Raw genomic sequence first — 24,870 nt, forward strand, 5'->3', positions numbered from 1 at the left:
CTGGAGACTGGCTAGGCCACTCCAGGACCTTGAAATGCTTCTTACGAAGCCACTCCTTTGTTGCCCAGGCGGTGTGTTTGGGATCATTGTCATGCTGAAAGACCCAGCCACGTTTCATCTTCAATGCCCTTGCTGATGGAAGGAGGTTTTCACTCAAAATCTCACGATACATGGCCCCATTCATTCTTTCCTTTACACGGATCAGTCATCCTGGTCCCTTTGCAGAAAAACAGCCCCAAAGCATAATGTTTCCACCCCCATGCTTCACAGTAGATATGGTGTTCTTTGGATGCAACTCAGCATTCTTTGTCCTCCAAACACGACGAGTTGAGTTTTTACCAAAAAGTTCTATTTTGGTTTCATCTGACCATATGACATTCTCCCAATCCTCTTCTGGATCATCCAAATGCACTCTAGCAAACTTCAGACGGGCCTGGACATGTACTGGCTTAAGCAGGGGGACACGTCCGGCACTGCAGGATTTGAGTCCCTGGCGGCGTAGTGTGTTACTGATGGTAGGCTTTGTTACTTTGGTCCCAGCTCTCTGCAGGTCATTCACTAGGTCCCCCCTGTGTGGTTCTGGGATTTTTGCTCACCGTTCTTGTGATCATTTTGACCCCACGGGGGTGAGATCTTGCGTGGAGCCCCAGATCGAGGGAGATTATCAGTGGTCTTGTATGTCTTCCATTTCCTAATAATTGCTCCCACAGTTGATTTCTTCAAACCAAGCTGCTTACCTATTGCAGATTCAGTCTTCCCAGCCTGGTGCAGGTCTACAATTTTGTTTCTGGTGTCCTTTGACAGCTCTTTGGTCTTGGCCATAGTGGAGTTTGGAGTGTGACTGTTTGAGGTTGTGGACAGGTGTCTTTTATACTGATAACAAGTTCAAACAGGTGCCATTAATACAGGTAACGAGTGGAGGACAGAGGAGCCTCTTAAAGAAGAAGTTACAGGTCTGTGAGAGCCAGAAATCTTGCTTGTTTGTAGGTGACCAAATACTTATTTTCCACCATAATTTGAAAATAAATTCATTAAAAATCCTACAATGTGATTTTCTGGAAAAAAATTTCTCAATTTGTCTGTCATAGTTGACGTGTACCTATGATGAAAATTACAGGCCTCTCTCATCTTTTTAAGTGGGAGAACTTGCACAATTGGTGGCTGACTAAATACTTTTTTTTCCCCACTGTACATTACTCTTACTGAATTTCCACGTGGGCGAGGATATTGGAAATTTAATCAAAGCCTCTTGGATGATAACTTGTTTAACTAGGACAGAGGAATTTATAACTGATTTTTTCCGACATAACATAGATACAGCAAATCCCCTTATTGTATGGGACACCTTTAAATGTGCCTTTAGAGGCCATGCAATTCAGTACTCATCTCGAAAACAAAAGCAATTTAGGTCAAAAGAGTCCATACTAACAAAGGAAATAGAAGGTCTAACAGAACAGATAGATAGCAATAAAAACTGTAACATAGAGGCTCAGAATAAATTAGAGGAAAAACAAAAAGAAATGGAGAAACTTATTCAAGAAAGATCAAGTGTAATATATTATAAAAATAAAGCAAACTGAATGGAATATGGGGAAAAATGCACCAAATTCTTTTTTAATCTTCAACATAGGAATGCTACCAAAAATAATTTACTGAAACTGGTTACAAATGACGGAGTCACCCATGATTCACCAATTGATATTTTGAAGGAGGAAACAAAGTACTTTAAGCATATGTTTTCGTTTCAGTCGCCTCCATCTCCTCTAACTGAAGCTAATTGTAGAGATTTTTTTTCTAATGTAAAATTAACAGCCATACAGAAAGACTCATGTGAAGGTGAAATTACAGAGGAGGAACTTCTTCTATATCTATTTATTATGGCCATCGAGATGTTAGCTATTCAAATCAGATCCAACAATAATATCAAGGGATTAGAAATCCAGGGCTTAAAAACAAAGGTGTCATTGTACGCTGATGATACATGTTTCTTTTAAATTGAATCTTGAATCCCTCCACAGCCTCATAGAGGATCTACATACATTTTCTAACCGCTCTGGATTACAACCAAATTATGATAAATGTACTATATTAGGTATTGGATCACTAAAAAATTAAATAAAAATGTACATTACCATATAGTTTACCAATAAAATGGTCTGATGGTGATGTTGTTATACTCAGAATACATATCCCAAATGAAATAAATGATTTCACTCCAATAAATGTTAATAGAAAGTTAGATAAAATAGGTGGTCCCGTGTAGCTCAGTTGGTAGAGCATGGTGTCTGCAACGCCAGGGTTGTGGGTTCGATTCCCACAGGGGGCCAGTATGAAAATGTATGCACTCACTAACTGTAAGCCGCTCTGGATAAGAGCGTCTGCTAAAATGACTAAAATGTAAAAAAAACTGTTTTTTAAATTATATGAGGAAAACAATATTCCATTTTATTTTGAACGGCAAGCCAGACAAAATTAAAAGGGCCAATTTATATAATGAATATGAATTCGGAGGACAGAAATTATTATATATTAAAGCATTAGACCTATCACTAAAAGCTTCAGTCATATAAAAGTTATACTTAAATCCGAACTGGTTCTCTAGCAAATTAGTAAGATTGTCTCACCCAATGTTTAAGAATGGCCTTTTTCCCTTTATTCAGATTACAACCTCTCACTTTCAGTTATTTGAAAAGGAAATCATCTCCCAAATATCACTATTTCTAAAACAAGCCATAGAACAGTTGGTTGCAATTTCAATTTAATCCTCCAGAAACGACAGAACAAATAATGTAACAAATATTGTGGTTAAACTCAAATATACTAATTGATAAAAAACATTTTTTTTTGACAAAATGTTTAAAAAAGGTATTATCTTCGTAAATGATATCATCGGTAGGACTGGTGGAGATATGTTGCACATGCAGCTAACAAAAACATATGGAAATGTCTGCTCTAACCAAAATTACAACCAAATAATTGCAGCATTACCGCAAAATTGGAAAAGGAAAATGGAGGGGGGAAAAAGGAAGGAACTTGTCTGTCAGCCTTGCATTAAAGAACATAATTGGTTAAAGAAAACTGTGATAAATAAAAAGTATACCAGTTTCATTTAAGGACCAAAGGATCATATCACCTCTACCCTACCTGTCACCCTAGACCCACTTCAATTTGTTTACCGCCCCAATAGATCCACAGACGATGCAATTGCCATCACACTGCCCTATCCCATCTGGACAAGAGGAATACCTATGTAAGAATGCTGTTCATTGACTATAGCTCAGCATTCAACTCCATAGTACCCTCCAAGCTCATCATTAAGCTCGAGTCCCTGGGTCTGAACCCCGCCCTGTGCAACTGGGTCCTGGACTTCCTGACAGGCCGCCCCCAGGTAGGAAACAACAGCTCCACTTCGCTGATCCTCAACACTGGGGCCCCACAAGGGTGTGTGCTCAGCCCCCTCCTGTACTCCCTGTTCACCCATAACTGCGTGGCCAAGCACACCTCCAACTCAATCATCAAGTTTGCAGACGACACAACAGTAGTAGGCTTGATTACCAACAATGACGAGACCGCCTACAGGGAGGAGGTGAGGGCTCTGGGAGTGTGGTGCCATGAAAATAACCTCTCACTCAACGTCAACAAAACAAAGGAGATGATCGTGGACTTCAGGAAACAGCAGAGGGTGCACCCCCCATCCACATCGACGGGACCGCAGTGGAGAAGTTGGAAAGCTTCAAGTTCCTTGGCGTACACATCACCGACAAACTGAAATGGTCCACCTACGCAGACAGTGTGGTGAAGAAGGCGCAACAGAGCCTCTTCAACCTCAGGAGGCTGAAGAAATGTGGCTTATCACCTAAAACCCTCACAAACTTTTACAGATGCACAATTGAGAGCATCCTGTCGGCTGTATCACCGCCTGGTACGGCAACTGCACCGCCCACAACCGCAGGGCTCTCCAGAGGGTGGTGCGGTCTGCCGAACGCATTACCGGGGGCAAACTACCCGCCCTCCAAGACACATACAGCACCCGATGTCACAGGAAGGCCAAAAAGATCATCAAGGACATCAACCACCCGAGCCACTGCCTGTTCACCCCGCTATCATCCAGAAGGCGAGGTCAGTACAGGTGCATCAAAGCTGGGACCGAGAGAATGAAAAACAGCTTCTATCTCAAGGCCATCAGATTGTTAAATAGCCATCACTAGCACAGTAGAGGCTGCTGCTGCCTATTGAAATCACTGGCCACTTTAAGAAATGGAACACTAGTCACTTTAATAACGTTTACATATCTTGCACTACTCATCTCATATGTATATACTGCATTATATTCTATAATATTATTCTGTATCTTAGTCCATGCCGCTCTGTCATTGCTTGTCCATATATGTACAGTGGGGAGAACAAGTATTTGATAACCTGCAAAATCGGCAGTGTTTCCTACTTACAAAGCATGTAGAGGTCTGTAATTTTTATCACAGGTACACTTCAACTGTGAGAGACGGAATCTAAAACAAAAATCCAGAAAATCACATTGTATGATTTTTAAGTAATTAATTTGCATTTTATTGCATGACATAAGTATTTGATCACCTACCAACCAGTAAGAATTCCGGCTCTCACAGACCTGTTAGTTTTTCTTTAAGAAGCCCTCCTGTTCTCCACTCATTACCTGTATTAACTGCACCTGTTTGAACTCGTTACCTGTATAAAAGACACCTGTCCACACACTCAATCAAACAGACTCCAACCTCTCCACAATGGCCAAGACCAGAGAGCTGTGTAAGGACATCAGGGATACAATTGTAGACCTGCACAAGGCTGGGATGGGCTACAGGACAATAGGCAAGCAGCTTGGTGAGAAGGCAACAACTGTTGGTGCAATTATTAGAAAATGGAAGAAGTTCAAGATGACGGTCAATCACCCTCGGTCTGGGGCTCCATGCATTATCTCACCTCGTGGGGCATCAATGATCATGAGGAAGGTGAGGGATCAGCCCAGAACTACACGGCAGGACCTGGTCAATGACCTGAAGAGAGCTGGGACCACAGTCTCAAAGAAAACCATTAGTAACACACTACGCTGTCGTGGATTAAAATCCTGCAGCGCACGCAAGGTCCCCCTGCTCAAGCCAGCGCATGTCCAGGCCCGTCTGAAGTTTGCCAATGACCATCCGGATGATCCAGAGGAGGAATGGGAGAAGGTAATGTGGTCTGATGAGACAAAAATAGAGCTTTTTGGTCTAAACTCCACTCGCCGTGTTTGGAGGAAGAAGGATGAGTACAACCCCAAGAACCCCATCCCAACCGTGAAGCATGGAGGTGGAAACATCATTCTTTGGGGATGCTTTTCTGCAAAGGGGACAGGACGACTGCACCGTATTGAGGGGAGGATGGATGGGGCCATGTATCGCGAGATCTTGGCCAACAACCTCCTTCCCTCAGTAAGAGCATTGAAGATGGGTCGTGGCTGGGTCTTCCAGCATGACTACGACCCGAAACACAAAGCCAGGGCAACTAAGGAGTGGCTCCGTAAGAAGCATCTCAAGGTCCTGGAGTGGCCTAGCCAGTCTCCAGACCTGAACCCAATAGAACATCTTTGGAGGGAGCTGAAAGTCCGTATTGCCCAGCGACAGCCCCGAAACCTGAAGGATCTGGAGAAGTTCTGTATGGAGGAGTGGGCCAAAATCCCTGCTGCAGTGTGTGCAAACCTGGTCAAGACCTACAGGAAACGTATGATCTCTGTAATTGCAAACAAAGGTTTCTGTACCAAATATTAAGTTCTGCTTTTCTGATGTATCAAATACTTATGTCATGCAATAAAATGCAAATTAATTACTTAAAAATCATACAATGTGATTTTCTGGATTTTTTACAGACCTCTACATGCTTTGTAAGTAGGAAAACCTGCAAAATCGGCAGTGTATCAAATACTTGTTCTCCCCACTGTATATATTCTTAAATCCCATTCCTTACTTTTTTGTGTGTATTGGGTATATGTTGTGAAATTGATAGATATTACTGCACTGTCGGAGCTAGAAGCACAAGCATTTCGCTACACCCCGCTATAACATTTGCATGTGACAAATAACATTTGATTTGATTTGATTGACAGCCATCCCATATAGATTGCAAAATAGTTGGGAAGAGATTTTTGACGTACCGATCCCATGGCATAGAGTTTATGAACTGATACGCAAAACGACGCCGGATTCAAAGCTTAGAATTTTTTAATTTAAATTATTATATAAAATTCTTGCTACCAATAGAATGTTATTTATATGGGGGATACAATCTTCCCAGCTCTGCAGATTTTGCTGCGAAGAGACAGAATCATTAGATCATTTGTTTTGGTACTGTCCATTTGTAGCTTGTTTTTGGACACAGGTCCAGGAATGGCTAAAGGATTGCAATATTTACCTGGAGCTAACCCTGCAGATAGCATTACTGGGTGATCTGAAAAGTCATAGTCAATCGATCAATAATATAATAATACTTTTAGCAAAAAAAAATATTTTCAATTTACAACCTGTAGAAACAATGAGAATAGAAAGGTTCAGAACTTTTGTAAAACATCACAGTACAGTTGAAAATTATATGGCAAATAGAAATCCAATATGAATGGTGTTAAGAGATAGATGGGTGGTGTTGAATGGAGTTGAGGGATGGGACTACTAAACAACAAGATAACTAACAATGTAAGCATACCGTGTCCATAATAAGTATATAGGTTATAGGTTGAGAGCTTTTGTAAAAGAGCACAGTTAGAAAGATATGGCATTTAGAAGCAAACCGGATGGACATCATGAAAATGATCGGAGAGGTTGAGGGTAGAGGAAGTTCAGGAGTAAAAACAAACAAAATATAATTATTGTAAAATTGACTGTGTCCATAAAATGTATATAGTATGTATAAGCTGGAAGTAGAGGCCTAAGCATTGTTGTTGACTAGTTTACTCCAATTATGGAAGAGGTGATGGGGTTGGAAAGTAATAAAGGGAAATATATTTTTTTAAAGGATATGTATGTAAAAAAAAACATATGGGGGATTGGAAGTGATGCAGACAAATACATTGATGGAAGTTACAATCTATCTGCAATATTAAAGCTGATCTACCAAAAAATATATATATATCAGATCCCCAAATGGGCACATTTATATGCCTCCATTTGCACACAGGCCAGGTAGCCTATAGGCCTGCTTCTATGCGTGGGTGTCCTTACTCAACATTGACAGGAGCGTCCAAACAAAAGACAATGACTAAATTGACAGAACTAATAAATGGAATTAAATAAACCAAAACTTGTTTCTCACAAGTGTAGCATAGGTTATGCACTCTGCAAACAATGTGTCCACTCCGACAATGATAACGGGAAGACTGGAATAATAATATTGAATGCATTAACAGAAATTACCATAACCAAAGTAACAAACATTGTAGATTAGAAATGATAGGAATGAACAGTAAATGTACTACTGGTGATATATATACACTAAACAATCAAACGCAAACAATACACACAATTAAGTTATGAATGTGCAGAAATTGGCGGGAGAGAGCGCATTCTGGAGAGAGAAGTGCATTGTGCATCTGGTCAATCCGACATCTGCATTGGCCATGCAGAATTTACGGTGATACGGCCTCAGCAGAAGTCAGGGCATTCATACTTCTTGCACTTTGCGGAGCAGTGCAGAGCTGTTGTCAAGGAAGTGAGTTTGTTTTCTACAGGATGTACCGCCCCCACCTACCGTCAACCAATCATGTCAATGCGGAGCTATAGAGAGCCCTCCGCATTGTTACAACATTTGGGAGGCGCATGGCGATGTGGCAAGGAGCTTCCGACCACATTTTCGGATCAAGCATAAAAAAACATACATTTGTTACTGCTCGACTAAAACAATCTCGGTCGACTAACAGCCTAACGACCAAACAATCGACCAGTGGACTAATTGAGGTCAGCCCTAACAGACAGGGATACAGTATAGAGATAAACCTACAGTAGTACAGACAGGGATACAGTATAGAGATAAACCTACAGTAGTACAGACAGGGATACAGTATAGAGATAAACCTACAGTAGTACAGACAGGGATACAGTATAGAGATAAACCTACAGTAGTACAGACAGGGATACAGTATTGAGATAAACCTACAGTAGTACAGACAGGGATACAGTATAGAGATAAACCTACAGTAGTACAGACAGGGATACAGTATAGAGATAAACCTACAGTAGTACAGACAGGGATACAGTATTGAGATAAAGGAAGAGATTATGTTGGAGAGTCATGGACTAGATGTAAACAGTGTGGGAGATCTATTCCATGTGTAATGGAGCCAGCTAGGACCAGGTGCAGTTTTATGAGCCGTGTGTTTGAGTGAGTGGGATGGAGTGGTGTGTGAGAGGTGGAGGGTGTGTGTGGGATGGAGGGTGTGTGTGTGAGTGGGACAGAGGGTGTGTTCAGAGAGATGCTGGGGTCTCCTGCTTATTTTGGCTGTGTCTAAATGACAGGGCGGGACAGGGAGTGTAGTGTGGCGACTTGAAGTTTCAAAGGGCAGCCGTTCAAAGCCAAGGAAACAACACGGATCACACACACACATTCACTGACCGACCGGCTTCTACTACTGCTACCGCTGCTGCTGCTGTCCCCTCTACACTTCACTGGGCTGAGACTCCACGGGAGTTCTGTGGCTGGCCTGTGAATCAGTCTAGCCTCCAATACCTGTGTCATCGCATTGAAGACAACACGTTATCTGACTATTGAGATGCATCCTAAATGTAGTAGCTCCAACAATTCCCACCACAACATCATATCATAATGTTCCCATACACAAATGGAGCCGTCTACACCCTTTTTCCCCTCTCACCCCTACCTCCCTCCTGTCATTCCATCGGTCATCATGTCACAGCACACTACCGCATTCCATGCTACAGCTACCACACCAAGCATCTAAATCCCCACCATGCAGGAGCTGCCCTCCTGTCTCTGTCTGTCTGTCTCCGATGGGTGGGACGGAATGACTATTGAGTAACTAGTGGTTTGGTTCAGTCTAGGCACACTGGATGCGGCAGGTAGCTTAGTGGGTAAGAGCGTTGTGCCAGTAACCGAAAGGTCGCTGGTTCTAATCCCCGAACCGACTAGGTGAAAATCTGTCGATGTGCCCTGAAGCAAGGCACTTAACCCTAATTGCTCCTGTAAGTCGCTCTGGATAAGAGCGTCTGCTAAATGACTAAAATGTAATGCCAGCGGCTTAGTTGGCGTGGTCCCTGGTCTGTCTCTCCTCTCTCATTCTCTCGTCTCATCTCTTCTTCTCCATGCTCCTCATCTGCCCGCCACTCTTCTTCTCTTTGTCTTTCATCTACTCTCCTATAGCCTTCTCATCTATCATTCCCTCCACTCTTTCCCTCGATTATCATCCTTTTCTCATCTATCTTTCTCCTCCTCCTCCTCCTCCTCCTCCTCCTCCTCCTCCTCCTCCTCCTCCTCCTCCTCCTCCTCCTCCTCCTCCTCTTGGCTCGCCTGGCATTTCCTCATGCTGACCTGGTGCATCTGGAAGTATTTAGGGGTGTGGCTGCAGCTGGGTAGCATTAAGCTTTGCCGCCGTGCTGGTTCCGGAAGCACCATCTGTCACCTCGTCTCGCACGCTCTCGCACGGACACACACGCCCTCGCCTGCAACAGAAGCGCCACACTTGGGTTTGTTGTTGAGGTTTATTCTCAAGAGGCTGAGACCAAAGAAAATAGGTCATTGTCACAAACCATTGAGTGATCTTTGTGCAGCAATTAAATGTTAGAACATTGTTTGGTTCATGAACAACCACAGAGAAAGATGTCAGTAACGGTTCTACACCAACTGCTTCACAAATCAGTCTCAGCCAGTCTTATTAGCTTAAACAGGATCTCACAGACAGTCAGGTATAGTTACCATACTGCAGATCAGATATACCACTGTCTCGGTCTAACAGGGAGTGACTCCGTCAGTCTGCTCTGCTTCATTCAGTTATAATGATAGAATGTCTGGATGTTAGAATGCAGAGAGCAGCATTCTAGTTAGTGTTCCATCACTCAGCTCCCCATAAGGCAGACTGACAGGATCGGGTGTCTGTTTCAGAGCCTCAATCTCAGCACACACAACAGTAAATCCATCCTCACATCTAACTCTCTCTGTGATACACAGCTTAGATGGGAATTCAGTCTAGATAGAAGTCAGCAGAACACAGCAATAGCATATAGACAGGGAGTTTGTCAGAGAGAATGAGAGCCCAGAGCATGCATGCAAAGGATTATGGATCAGTGTCTGTTTGTTGTTGGTTTGCAGTAAATATTACAGTTGCTGGGATTGAAAAGGATTCCCCCAAAACCCACTTTAATCCAAATCTAGCAGTTATTGGAATTTAGCATGTGTTGTGTGCGAAAATTACATAACAAATCCAACTCTCTAGAGAAGAGAATTCAGCTCAACGCAGAATAGATGAGGGTGACGATTCACACGCAGACCAGACATCCGCTTTCTCTGCAGCTCCAAATGCAATCACGGTGTCAGAAAACTCCCCAACATACTGTATGTCAACAGGGATAATCCCTAGGATGGACAGCATACATGTTTTAAGGCTTGTCCTACAAAAAAGGAAAGAAATTGACCACTAGACACATTTAAACTGCAGAGGATTTACAGGACTTTTGAATCCTATCTGACCCCATGCAACATCATCCCCCCATCAAATCCCTCTTCCCCCAGGAGCCTCATCCTTTCTGGGGTTGCTTGAGCAGGATGGTGGCTTCTCTGGTTTAAGCCTGGTGGTGCCCCCCCCTCCTCAACCTGGCCGGCTTGGTGACTGCTGGGACCCCAGTATGGGCCATGGGAATCGAGCTGGGGTATATTTATAGCAAGGCCCCTCTCTGGTGGGGGGACGGAGGGGAGAGAGAGGCTTGGCAGGGGCTGCTGTGGCCACTTCTTTGGGGGTTCCGAGGAATGTCCGGGTCGCCTGAAAGCCTGGGGAATGGAGGCTCAAAAAGGGCCAGAGGGTGGTCTCAAACTGACATGGGACATCTGTGGAGCCGGATGGGGACCGAGACCGGAAGTAGTGACTGATCACAGTAAGTGAGGTTGTAAAGTGTTGAGCCTTCGTCTGACTTTACATCCAGCTTGACTTGGCATTTCAAATCGATATCGTACCACTTCCATATTGAAACAAATTAGGAACATTGATAATGACACCGCTACATATTCACGACAACAAAACATCCTTCAAGCCGTTGTAAGGTAAAGGGTTCTGTGCTCTAGCATCAAAACAACAACCATTAGTGTCGACTCTCACTACCCAGCATCCATCGTGGATTTATGGGTTCAGTTTATGGGGGTGAAGAAAGAGAGAGATGTGGAGAGGGAGAGAGATGGGAGGAAAGGGGGGGGACAGACAGATGTAGATCTGCACTTAAAAGGTGTAGTGCTTTCTCGTAATGGATGAGAATGAACAGCCCATCCTCAGCAGCCTTCAGCAGGGACAGAGAGATGACAGAGACACTGAGGCAGAAAATAAAATAGGTGGTTTTTGAGAACTTCAGTAACAATGGACCACAGCCACTCTGCTAGATGGAGGCTAGAGGTGGGGACAGGAACAAGGAATAGGGATGCCCCGTGTACTGTAGATCATTGTAAGTTCTACACTGACACATTCTTAACTCATGACATGAGAGAGGCAGACACTTTAGTGGTGGTTAGATAACTTCAACTGAGGACCCATTTAGACTCACGGAGAGCTGATTCTAAGTTCTAACCTTGGGTGTCGCAGTAGGGTGTTGTGTGTCTTGCAGCTCCCTAACTCGATTGCGTCCCTCCCCTCGTGTCAAACTGTGAGAGCCTGAGGGTAGTCTGTCACAAAATGCCACCGCCACAGCTAGAGACTTGTTGTCCGATTCGCAATGTTACAATCACACGCCACATTTCCCCAGACAGAGCTGAGAGAAGAATTAAGCCCAAGCACTTCCCCACTGAGATTAACACACAATGACAACTCTGGTTGCAGTGACAGTGATAAAGTACGCCACCCACTTAGCTAGTGACCCAAAGTCTGGTGATATGACGTAGAATGGCTCCATTGTTTGGCATGGGTCCTCAGATAAAGGGAAAGCTAGGATAATGTACTGTATTGGATGACAGAATTCCATCCATGCAGTGATTCAACTGTACAGTATATAATTCATTATTCTCTAACTTTCGATATGAGTTTGAATTATAGTACACTCAATGTTCCCTCGAGACTGCCGCGCAGCCGGGACGGTCGCTCAGAAGAAATATCAGCCCCGAGACTGAACTTCACTCAACTTTCTAGAGTTTTCCCTGTTAGTTAACACTATCAACATTTCCCTTTACTGTGGCAATTGTGATCTATTGGCACGACTCAGCCCGTACTCTACACAGACTAGTGTGGCATAACCAATCAGAGCTGCAGTAGGCCTATATGCAAATAGACCATTGCCATATATGGATCTGTGCCATTTACTTTGAACTGGACTATGTTTACAACTGTGGTAGTGAGTAGATGTGCTTGTTTTGAGAACAAAGCAAAGCTGCATGTATCCATGTGTGCACATTTTGATCATATCCTTTGCTAGTTAGTGAGTTATTAGCCCAGTTATAGATAATTTGTAGTCAGCAATAGGGGAGTGATTACTTCCTACAAGAGAAAGAACAGCTATTTCCATGTTAAAATATTATGGGATGCATTTCCGCCATTGGCCTACCTCCAAAAACACTCTGGTAGGCCTACATTATGATCAAATAGCCACAGTAGCCTACTTGCCACTGTTAACTGTAACTTAAAGCGGGTACAGCCTCAGTGTTCACAGTAAACGTACACTGGAAGTTGCACAGAATTTTCCCAAAGTTTAAGTTTAGTTGCTGTGGCCTGATCTAGATCACAAAGTACTTTTGAGTAGTTACAGCGCATCAATAGCAAATTATGATATCAAAACCAACCCGTACCACCCATCCCTAGCTAGGCATGCTTGGTGGCGACATCCCACACATCTATTTTTACAGGCATTGTCACTGTGTTAACTGGCGCCACTGGTTTACAGCTGTCAATCATGCGAGGGATGGACAGGGTGTGGCTACACACACATCTGACATCCTCACGATACCCAGCGGCACGCACACACACAGGGAAGGAAAACACCCAGCATCCATCCACTGCAGTAGCTACCTACTAGCTGCTAGCTAATAGGCTAATAAAGTTTAACTATAGCCTCTTCCCTCCACCATGGCCACAGTGACAGGCTGTAATTGAAGGCGAGGGACATAGGCCTAATGCTGGGTTGACTAAAAGCCACAGACAGACAGACAGAGAGAGAGGGAGACAGAGAGAAACCCTGGTATTCTCATTGACAGTGAAGAGATCTGTGGTTACAGTCGCTGTGCTTCCCTGCCCAGAACTGGCACCGTCCAGGGACAGTGATGACATCATCACTCAGAGAGTGTGTTTGAGTGTGTCTTTTCACAACTAGAGAGAGAGGAAACCACAGTCACCCTGTCTCCCCACCACACCCCAGAGTCCGGCATGTGCTGGGCTGAAGCCAGGGATGATCACAGTGGAAGAGGATAGGCTACACTGCAGAGCTGAAGTTTGCACTTTCAGATACTGTACTCAAGTGATAAATATGCTTTGTGATCAAACCATCGGTGAAGTGTAATGAACAGGGAATGCATTCATGGATCTGAAGACCTCAACATCGATATTCTCTCATATCCAGTAGGGGTTGTTGCATAATCCTAAACTCCAGTAGATCCAGTGGCCCTCTCTGGGCGTTCCCTCTCGGTGCTGCAGCAGTTACAGTAGCTTTGTGTCCTAGGGGTAAGGAATGCTGCTTAGAGGAAGGAACAGCTCCTTCACACACCCATATGGATCCACTCCCCTCACCTCTTCTTCCCCTGTCCTCCTCAGAGATGTTTGTCTGCTGTGTTTGGAAACAAACCTCTCCTTCCTCCCCTCCAAACAGCTGTAGAGCCATGGGATGTAGACAACACTGGGATGTGTGTGTTTGTGTTTGTGTAACAGGGCTCCATCCCTCACTGGGTGCCCTCATGGGAAGCTACGGACAGTGGAATTGTAGGAGTGGAAGTTGGTACCATCAACACACACACGCAAACACACCTAGAGTCATACATGCATGGGGTCAAAAACAGACCTGGCGCTCCTTCAGTAAGACGTCTCAGCTGTCACCTTGCTTGGGACATGAAACTAGAAAAACTGGGTTCAACACCAGACCACACAGCAGTACACCTTTTACCCTGTCAGCTACGTGGAGGCAACACAAATCCTCCCAGCAAACAAAAATTACCCAACACAACACCTTTCACTGTCAAAAATAACCTTTTCCCTTTCCCCATTACAGATAGCTCCCCTTTTACCAAAATACCAAGTTGTTTTCAGTCACTTGCAGGCCTATTCAGTACCTCAAAAGTTCTAGCAAATCTTTAAAATGCTTACTTTTATTGACCCTTAATTACATTTACATTTTAGTCATTTAGCAAACGCTCTTATCCAAAGCGACTTACAGTTAGTGAGTGCATACATTTTTCATACTAATTAATGACCTCTTGGTCCAGACCATTATCAGGGCAGTCAATCTACATCACCAATGGTGATGCAATGTGTACAGTAGGAGGCTGAGTAAAAGAAAGAAAAATCATGTCTTCTTACCTCATCATCTGTCCAGAGGAAGATCGGATTGGATGGCAGAGCAGGAGATGGTTTCAGATTCCACACACGCACGCACGTTGATCGATACAGGAAAAGTAAAGGAAAACATTATTTACAACATCTGAAATTCCATTCCATCAAATCCATAACATATTTATTACAGCATCACAAAATTCTATAAATATATCTAAACACTTTTGATTTCACACCTGTGAGATTGGGCCTTTAAGCGTGAGAAATATGTTAGTGGTAGTCTGAGATGAACAGATGGATGTTAATCTCAATTTGTGTTTGATCTGGCTCTGGATTATACGATCCTGTTAGGTTCAGGTAGTGGTGTTGGCTTGGCTAGGATGTACTGGAGATAATAACATCTCAGTGTCATAACCTTGTATTCATAATACTGATGTTTGTTCTTGGATAGTCTGGTTGTTAGCCAGACCCAGGAAGATGAGACGAAAGCATCTTTATCATCGGTATCAACGTCGCTGACACTGAATGTCTGACTAACCAGCTGTTGATGGCTATTAAAAGGCCCATGGCTGTTAAAAAAAACTGCAATGTGTGCGCATGTGTGTGAGAGAGAAAAAACAAGGGAGTGTGAGAAAGCAAGTATGTGTGTGTGTGTGGATGTGTGTGTGACAGAGTGTTTGTGGATCTATGAGAGTGATTGTGCGCGTGACTAGATAAAATGTGTGTGAGAGAGAGAAAAGTATGCACATACTTGTGTGTACTAGAGACTGTGCGTGCTTACCGCTTATACTACACACATCAAAAGGGGCAGTGGCCCGACATATTTCTAGATTTAGGCTGGGCGCCAGCCAGCGACATCAAACCTACAATTCCTACCCAGGCCATTGCAGGAAATGTGGCCTAACTGAAAGCAAGGCAGAGACAGAAAAGAAACTCCAGCACACTGGTGATCTTGATACCACATAGATTATATGGAGCATCAATATCACCAGTGTGATGGAGATTTTCTATTCAGTACACAGTTTTCCCTCCATGCGCCTGTTAATACTATCGGTGTCACGCCCTGACATAGAGATCTCTAGTTGGTCTGGTCAGGGTGTGAATATCTATGTGTAGATCTATGTTATCTACTTCTATGTTGGCCGGGTGTGGTTCCCAATCAGAGGCAGCTGTTGATCGTTGTCTCTGATTGGGGATCATACTTAGGTAGCCATTTTGCCTACCTATGTTGTGGGATCTTGCTTCAGTTTGGCTTGTTGGATGTTTAGCCTTTTGAACTTCACGTTCTGTTGGATTTTGTCGGTGTTTATATAATAAACGACTATGTACGCATACCACGCTGCACCTTGGTCCAATCCTTTACACGACGAACGTGACAATCGGGGTGCGAGTTATACTTTTTCTATGTAAAGCAAGGCAGAGACAGGGCTGCTGGGTTTACATGGAGGCTACAGAGCACGCGCTCCAGAGTAGAGGGGACATGTGGAGCTGGTATAAGGAGATTATAGACTCACACCACCACCATGTATGTATGCTACGATCACTTCAGACACAGCCGTTCCTAATCCACACTTACTCACTTATCCCCACAGCTGACCAAAGGGCTGCACGTTTTCGTTCTCTTTAAAACATGAGTTACGGTAAAACACCATTTTAGGTCAAAGTCCCTCTGCAATGCCCTATCCTGACAAGTGAATTCCATCAATTGTGTCCGTCTACCCTTTTACCGATTTAAATGTATTACCTCAAAGTCTGAGGCAATTGGCAAGGCATGTCACAAAATGTATTCCAAGACAGCAATAGACAGATAACATCTCATTATAAGATGGGGATAGCCTACATACATACAGTATATAGACTTGTTATTTTGTTGTAACAATGGCTGTACTGATAATATAATGGCTGGCCTTCTTGATTTCAGTGTGGGTTTTGTGATGACCTACATGGAGTGCCTTTCTAGCCATGATGCTGTTAGTGAGGCCACAGTGGTCTGGGATGGCTGCGTCTCTCCACCGAGTGCTCACTGAGGAATGTCCACCGCTAGCCACTATGACTGGGCCGGCCATCAGCAGACATGGGTTCAAATGGTATTTGTTTGATTACAAATACTTTTAGCCACGCTTGATTGAGCTTGCCTGGTGCAGTGGAGTCAATGGGATAGTCATACAATTGCTAAACCCTGCCCATATGGCACTTCAGACAGGCTCAATTAAACTCTCAAAGTATTTGTAAGATATCAAATACTATTTGAACGCGGGCCTCTGGTCATCAGTCTCCTCTGTCTCTACCACTACTGGATGTTTTCCCAGCTGGACTACAGAGGAGAGCCGCTTCCTCTACTTTAACTTCCTACTGTAAAGTAGAAGGGTTCCTTCCCAATTTTAACTACTATAAACAGGGACCTTTAACAGCTAAAAATGGAAGGAAGAAGGCGGCGAAATTAAAACTTTGCTCTGTCTCAGAAAGTAATACAATTTAGTGAGGATCGTCGAGTTCACAAAAACCTACAACCTGGAATTGGGAAAGGGACAATGGACTCTGAGAAAAAGCCACCGTTTCAGTCTACTTATACCATATAAAAGGAATAAATGACCGTCAGCTGACTGTGCTGGCTGCTGTAAAGTACATCCATATGAGCCAACAGCATGGAGCCCTCCCTCACAGATCAACACACTGATCTGATCTGGGGTCAGGCTTGTGTGTGTGTGTGTGTCTCAAGGGTGGGACTCAGAGGACCGGCTGTTTTTGCTGGTGTAGATCGGACACAGAAAGAAAGAAAGAAAGAAAGAAAGAACGAACGAACGAACGAACGAAAGAACGAAAGAACGAACGAACGAACGAACGAACGAACGAACGAACGAACGAACGAACGAAAGAACGAAAGAACGAAAGAAAGAAAGAAGAGCAGATGGAGACTCAGTACTATGTCTTGTCTAAATCCACTCCCCACAGCAGTAGATCTCTCTACAACTCTCAATATTCAGTGCCTTCAGAAAGTATTCAGTCCTTGAATTTTTCCAAATTTTGTGTAGTTACAAAGTGGGATTAAAATGGATTTGTTATCTTTTGTCAACGATCTACAAAAAATACTAACGTCAAAGTGGAAGAAAAATTCTAACATTTGAAAAAGAATCATGAAAATAAAAAACGTCTATATCTGGATGAGATAATTATTCAACCCACTGAGTCAATACATGTTAGAATCACCTTTGGCAGCGATTACAGCTGTGAGTCTTTCTGGGTAATTCTAAGAGCTATCCATACCTGGATTGTGCAACATTTGCCCATTGATTCTTTTCAAAATTGGTTGTTGATCATTGCTAGACAACCATTTTCAGGTCTTGCCATAGATTTTCAAGCAGATTTAAGTCAAAACTGTAACTCAGCCACTCAGGAGACATTCACAGTCTTCTTGGTAAGAAACTCCAGTGTAGATTTGGCCCTGTGTTATAGGTTATTGTCCTGCTGAAAATGTGAATTCATCTCCCAGTGTCTGGTGGAAAGCAGACTGAACCAGGTTTTCCTCTAGGATTTTGCCTGTGCTTAGCTCCATTCCGTTTCTTTTTTATCTTGAACAACTCCCCAGTCCTTAACGATTACAAGCACACCCATAACATGATGCAGCCACCACTATGCTTGAAAATGGTACTCATTAATGTGTTGTATTGGATTTGACCCAAACATAATCAAATCAAATCAAATTTTATTGGTCACATGCGCCGAATACAACAGGTGCAGACATTACAGTGAAATGCTTACTTACAGCCCTTAACCAACAGTGCATTTATTTTAAACAAAAAAGTAAGAATAAAACAACAACAAAAAAGTGTTGAGAAAAAAAGACCAGAAGTAAAATAAAGTGACAGTAGGGAGGCTATATATACAGTAAAATAAAGTGACAGTAGGGAGGCTATATATACAGGGGGGTACCGTTGCATAGTCAATGTGCGGGGGCACCGGCTAGTTGAGGTAGTTGAGGTAATATGTACATGTGGGTAGAGTTAAAGTGACTATGCATAAATACTTAGAGTAGCAGCAGCGTAAAAAGGATGGGGTGGGGGGGCAGTGCAAATAGTCCGGGTAGCCATGATTAGCTGTTCAGGAGTCTTATGGCTTGGGGGTAGAAGCTGTTGAGAAGTCTTTTGGACCTAGACTTGGCACTCCGGTACCGCTTGCCGTGCGGTAGCAGAGAGAACAGTCTATGACTAGGGTGGCTGGAGTCTTTGACAATTTTGAGGGCCTTCCTCTGACACCGCCTGGTATAGAGGTCCTGGATGGCAGGGAGCTTTGCCCCAGTGATGTACTGGGCCGTACGCACTACCCTCTGTAGTGCCTTGCGGTCAGAGGCCAAGCAGTTGCCATACCAGGCGGTGATGCAACCAGTCAGGATGCTCTCGATGGTGCAGCTGTAGAATTTTTTGAGGATCTGAGGACCCATGCCAAATCTTTTTAGTCTCCTGAGGGGGAATAGGCTTTGTCGTGCCCTCTTCACGACTGTCTTGGTGTGTTTGGACCATGATAGTTCGTTGGTGATGTGGACACCAAGGAACTTGAAGCTCTCAACCTGTTCCACTACAGCCCCGTCGATGAGAATGGGGGCGTGCTCAGTCCTCTTTTTTTTCCTGTAGTCCACAATCATCTCCTTTGTCTTGGTCACGTTGAGGGAGAGGTTGTTGTCCTGGCACCACACGGCCAGATCTCTGACCTCCTCCCTATAGGCTGTCTCATCGTTGTCGGTGATCAGGCCTACCACTGTTGTGTCGTCGGCAAACTTAATGATGGTGTTGGAGTCGTGCCTGGCCATGCAGTCATGGGTGAACAGAGAGTACAGGAGGGGACTGAGCACGCACCCCTGAGGGGCCCCGTGTTGAGGATCAGTGTGGCAGATGTGTTGTTACCTACCCTTACCACCTGGGGGCGGCCCGTCAGGAAGTCCAGGATCCAGTTGCAGAGGGAGGTGTTTAGTCCCAGGATCCTTAGCTTAGTGATGAGCTTAGAGGGCACTATGGTGTTGAATGCTGAGCTGTAGTCAATGAATAGCATTCTCACGTAGGTGTTCCTCTTGTCCAGGTGGGAAAGGGCAGTGTGGAGTGCGATAGAGATTGCATCATCTGTGGATCTGTTGGGGCGGTATGCAAATTGGAGTGGGTCTAGGGTTTCTGGGATTATGCTGTTGATGTGAGCCATGACCAGTCTTTCAAAGCACTTCATGGCTACAGACGTCAGTGCTACGGGTCGGTAGTCATTTAGGCAGGTTATCTTAGAGTTCTTGGGCACGGGGACTATGGTGGTCTGCTTGAAACATGTTGGTATTACAGACTCAGTCAGGGACATGTTGAAAATGTCAGTGAAGACACTTGCCAGTTGGTCAGCACATGCTCGGAGTACACGTCCTGGTAATCCGTCTGGCCCTGCGGCCTTGTGAATGTTGACCTGCTTAAAAGTCTTACTCACATCGGCTACGGAGAGCGTGATCACATAGTCGTCCGGAACAGCTGGTGCTCTCATGCATGCTTCAGTGTTGCTTGCCTCGAAGCGAGCATAGAAGTGGTTTAGCTCGTCTGGTAGGCTTGTGTCACTGGGCAGCTCGCGGCTGTGCTTCCCTTTGTAGTCTGTAATAGTTTTCAAGCCCTGCCACATCCGACGAGCGTCAGAGCCAGTGTAGTATGATTCAATCTTAGACCTGTATTGACTCTTTGCCTGTTTGATGGTTCGTCGGAGGTCATAGCGGGATTTCTTATAAGCGTCCGGGTTAGAGACCCGTTCCTTGAAAGCGGCAGCTCTACCCTTTAGCTCAGTGCGGATGTTTCCTGTAATCCATGGCTTCTGGTTGGGGTATGTACGTACGGTCACTGTGGGGACGACATCATCGATGCACTTATTGATGAAGCCAGTGACTGATGTGGTGTACTCCTCAATGCTGTCTGAAGAATCCCGGAACATGTTCCAGTCTGTGCTAGCAAAACAGTCCTGTAGCTTAGCATCTGCGTCATCTGACCACTTTTTTATTAGCCGAATCACTGGTGCTTCCTGCTTCAGTTTTTGCTTATAAGCAGGAATCAGGAGGATAGAGTTATGGTCAGATTTGCCAAATGGAGGGCGAGGAGAGCTTTGTATGCGTCTCTGTGTGTGGAGTAAAGGTGGTCTAGAGTTTTTTCCCCTCTGGTTGCACATTTAACATGCTGGTAGAAATGAGGTAGAGACGGATTTAAGTTTCCCTGCATTAAAGTCCCCGGCTACTAGGAGCGCTGCATCTGGATGAGCGTTTTCCTGTTGATTAATGGCCTTGTACAACTCATTCAGTGCAATCTTAATGCCAGCATTCGTTTGTGGTGGTAAATAGACAGCTATGAAAAATATAGATGAAAACTCTCTTGGTAAATAGTGTGGTCTACAGCTTATCATAAGATACTCTACCTCAGGCGAGCAAAACCTCGAGACTTCCTTAGTATTTGATTTTGTGCACCAGCTGTTGTTTACAAATATACACAGACCGCCGCCCCTTGTCTTACCAGAGTCTGCCGTTCTGTTCTGTCGATGTAGCGTATAGCCTGCTAGCTGAATGTTATCATTGTTGTCGTTCAGCCACGACTCCGTGAAACATAAGATATTACAGTTTTTAATGTCCCGTTGGTAGGATAACCGTAATCTTAAATCGTCCATTTTATTCTCAAAAGCTTGAACGTTGGCTAATAGGATTGATGGGAGAGGCAGTTTACTCGTTCGCGTCGGATCCTTACAAGGCACCCGGATCTGCGTCCACGATATCTCTGTCTCTTCCTCACGCGAATGACGGGGATCTGGGCCTTGTTGGGTGTCTGTAGAATATCCTTCGCGAACGCCTCGTTGAAGAAAAAGTCTTCGTCCAACGCGAGGTGAGTAATCGCTGTCCTGATATCCAGAAGCTCTCTTTGGTTATAAGAGACGATGGCAGAAACATTATGTACAAAATAAATTACAAATAACGCGGAAAAACACACATAATAGTACAATTGGTTAGAGGGCTGTAAAACGGCAGCCATCTTCTTCCGGCGCTGTTCTGTAGATAACAGCTTGTATTCTGGACAAAAAGTGAATTGCTTTGCCACTATTTTCTGCAGTACTGTTTTAGTGCCTTGTTGCAAATAGGATGCATGTTTTGGAATATTTTTATTCTGTACAGGCTTCCTTCTTTCCACTCTGTCAATTAGGTTAGTATTGTGGAGTAACTACAATGTTGTTGATCCATCCTCCGTTTTCTCCTATCACAGCCATTAAACTCTGTTTAAAGTCACCATTGGCCTAATGGTGAAATCCCTGAGTGGTTTCCTTCCTCTCCGGTAACTGAGTTAGTAAGGATGCCTGTATCTTTGTAGTGACTGGGTGTATTGATACACCATTCAAAGTGTAATTTATAACTTCACCATGCTCAAAGGGATATTCAATGTCTGTTTTTTTATTTTTACCCATCTTTGCGAGGCATTGAAAACCCTCCCTGGTCTTTGTGGTTGAATCTGTATTTAAAATGCACTGCTCAACTGAGGGACCTTACAGATAATTGTATGTGTGGGGTACAGAGATTAGGTAGTCATTGAAAAATGATGTTAAACACCATTATTGCACACAGAGTGAGTCCATGCAACTTGTGACTTGTTAAGCACATTTTTACTCCTGAACTTATTTAGACTTGCCATAACAAAGGGGTTGAATACCTATTGACTAAAGACATTTCAGCTCTAGATTTTTTTATTAATTAGTAAAAATTTTGAAAAACATAATTCCACTTTGACTTTGACAAACACATCTCAATTTAATTCATTTGAAATTCAGGCTGTAACACAACAAAATGTGGGAAAAAGTCAAGGGGTGTGAATACTTTGAAGGCACTGTATATCCCCCTTTCTCTCTGTTCCCTCTTTCTTTTAAGGCAACAGTCTGGACTAACCAGATGTCTATCAGTGGTGGCATCATCGGGGCACAGAGCTAAAATTAAAATAAGTTGGGCACAAGTACACACAATCAGTGTGGAATTGTGAATGGTTCATTCACTCCATGACTTGTGTTGTATGCAAAAGGACTGTGAGAAACTCTATGCCCTCTACAGAAACAGTCAGGTCATCATCATTGGATAAGACCTAGTCAGGAGTAAAAGCAATGCTCACCCTGATACAGAGATTACCAGTGTAGACACAGATGAGCCAGTTTCCCAGAGGCTGGCTGGAGAATAAAGGGCTTTATTCAACTGGAGGAAAGATATTCTCCAAAATGTCAGTCAGTGCAATGGTCAAGGGCACAACTTTCACTGGGGACATGTCCCCACCACATTCTGAAATTTCATTTTTGTCCCCCCCAGTTTTATCATTGGAATGTGATACAAAACGATGCAACGGTGTGCGGACGCCTCAGAGCGGTAGGGTAGGTTGTTTGGAGTGTTTATCCGACTGGATAAATTAAAATAATTACAATAATAATAATAATAATGTCCCGCCCACTTTTAAAACCAAAGTTGCGCCCCTGGCAATGGTCATATAGGTATGGTCAAATAGCACCATACCTGTGATGAGATTTGGACTGGAGGCAGGCTGTTGTGTCCTTGCTATGACAGTGTTGTGATTATATAAACAGGGTTCAAGTAAAGTGTAAACTGCTGCTGAGTCTCCCAGGTAGATATGAGCACTAGCTAGTCCCTGTCTGCCGACCTCATCTTAGTGAACTATATAAATGCAAACCTATTATATATCCACCACCTCTTGTGAACTGCATAGCCTATCACTTTGAGGTATGGATGGCTCTTTCACCTACTTTCCTGCCTAAAAGGGTAAAACTCACCCAACAGGACTGCATAAGCCAAAAGTCTGAGCCAAAAGTATGGTTTATGACCTCTGTTTAAAGTAAATATGTAACGACTCAGGGAGCGGGTTTTCGTTGGGATTTTCTGGTGTCCCCAGGGACTTCTCTCTCTGCAAGTGAAGGCATACATTTTTTGCATAAACTAGTCATCTACCTCCTCTCTCTCCTGCTGCTCCAAAAATAGGAGTGTGCTGTGTTGTGAGTGTCATATAATTCTCGCATAACTATACATTCCTCTGGACACCACTTTAACAAACAATACTTGTGCGACCAGCAATCTGTACGCCAGCCTAGATAAATACGAGCCCAAACAAACCAACGAGTGAGAGCTCACGAGATGCAGCAGGGCGCTGAACCACCTGCGATGGAAACCAACTGACCAATTAGGAATTGTTTTCCGACATTCTCCTATGAGCACACCTGCATAGGCTACTTACTGGCACACTCACCTTCCTAGATAGACTACTTACCGTGGTTGAACATGGTTGTCCTAAACCGGTTGTTGGAAGACGAATTTTCCATTTCGGAATTGCAGTAGGAAGGAATGCTATTCCAAAACTCTCCAGTCCTCCGTTTGGAGTTTACGTGGTGTATTCCGTGTGTTTATTGTGCAGGACAATGAGGATTTTGAGAGGCTTGCGACCCCCCTACCCTATAATAAATGGTGCAGGATGCAGCTTCGTCTTCCACTGCTGTTCCTTGCACCGCTGCCTTTTCTAAAGTGCAACAACACTGAATGGCAGCTTCTGTGTGAAGCGATTTTAATAGCGCACGGTCGAGTAGCAGTGCTGCCCAGACAGATCGTGACGTCACGCCGCATAGCCCGCACCACGGTCGGAATGAAAACAATCGCACATGGATGCGCAGGGTGTATAAAATAATGGTCACGTTTGCCTGAGAAACGTACCCTTCCCGCCGCAGGGAGGGATATTGCATTGTCCAGTTTACATTCATTACATAATAACAGAGTGTATATGTAGGTTAGGCTATACTAGCCTGACGATTCGATTCACAGTAACTTCTTCCGCTGCTCTGTCTTTCGCTACATAAGAAACTAACGTCTGTGAGCGTAGCATAGCGTTTGGCTGGAGCAAAGGAGGCTTGGCCACCTCTACTGTGTAGGAAACTATAACTTGTTGGTTGACTAGAAAACAGTGTTTTTTCAGCTATTCAGGTCATTTGAAATGAGTTAATTATTGAGAGCCAAAGCTAAATTCATTCATTACAATACTGAAGTCAGTAGCCTACTTAACGTCAGTAATAAAGTTAAAGTATTGCACCGAGGTGCTTACGACTGCTCGAGTTGTAGCATCATCGTCATCATCATCAGGTCATCTGGGGTTGATGGGATGAAAGGTGGGTCC

At 43.9% G+C, this 24,870-nt stretch overlaps 1 protein-coding gene across 2 annotated transcripts in view; it reads right to left on the bottom strand.

Moving 5' to 3' along the window:
• LOC121567913 (septin-4-like) overlaps window positions 1-24,238 on the bottom strand; it is a 102,805-nt gene extending 78,567 nt beyond the window's left edge. For both annotated transcript variants that reach the window (XM_045220548.1, XM_045220544.1), the window contains exons 1-2: window positions 23,977-24,238; window positions 14,705-14,712 (exon numbers count right to left, since the gene is read on the bottom strand). In XM_045220548.1, coding sequence (XP_045076483.1) covers window positions 14,705-14,712; window positions 23,977-24,028 — 60 coding nt within the window. In that variant the 5' untranslated portion in view covers window positions 24,029-24,238. The remainder of the gene's footprint in view (window positions 1-14,704; window positions 14,713-23,976) is intronic.
• Window positions 24,239-24,870: the final 632 nt, after the last annotated feature.

Source organism: Coregonus clupeaformis, chromosome 6, assembly GCF_020615455.1.
Source record: "Coregonus clupeaformis isolate EN_2021a chromosome 6, ASM2061545v1, whole genome shotgun sequence".
NCBI lineage: Eukaryota > Metazoa > Chordata > Actinopteri > Salmoniformes > Salmonidae > Coregonus > Coregonus clupeaformis.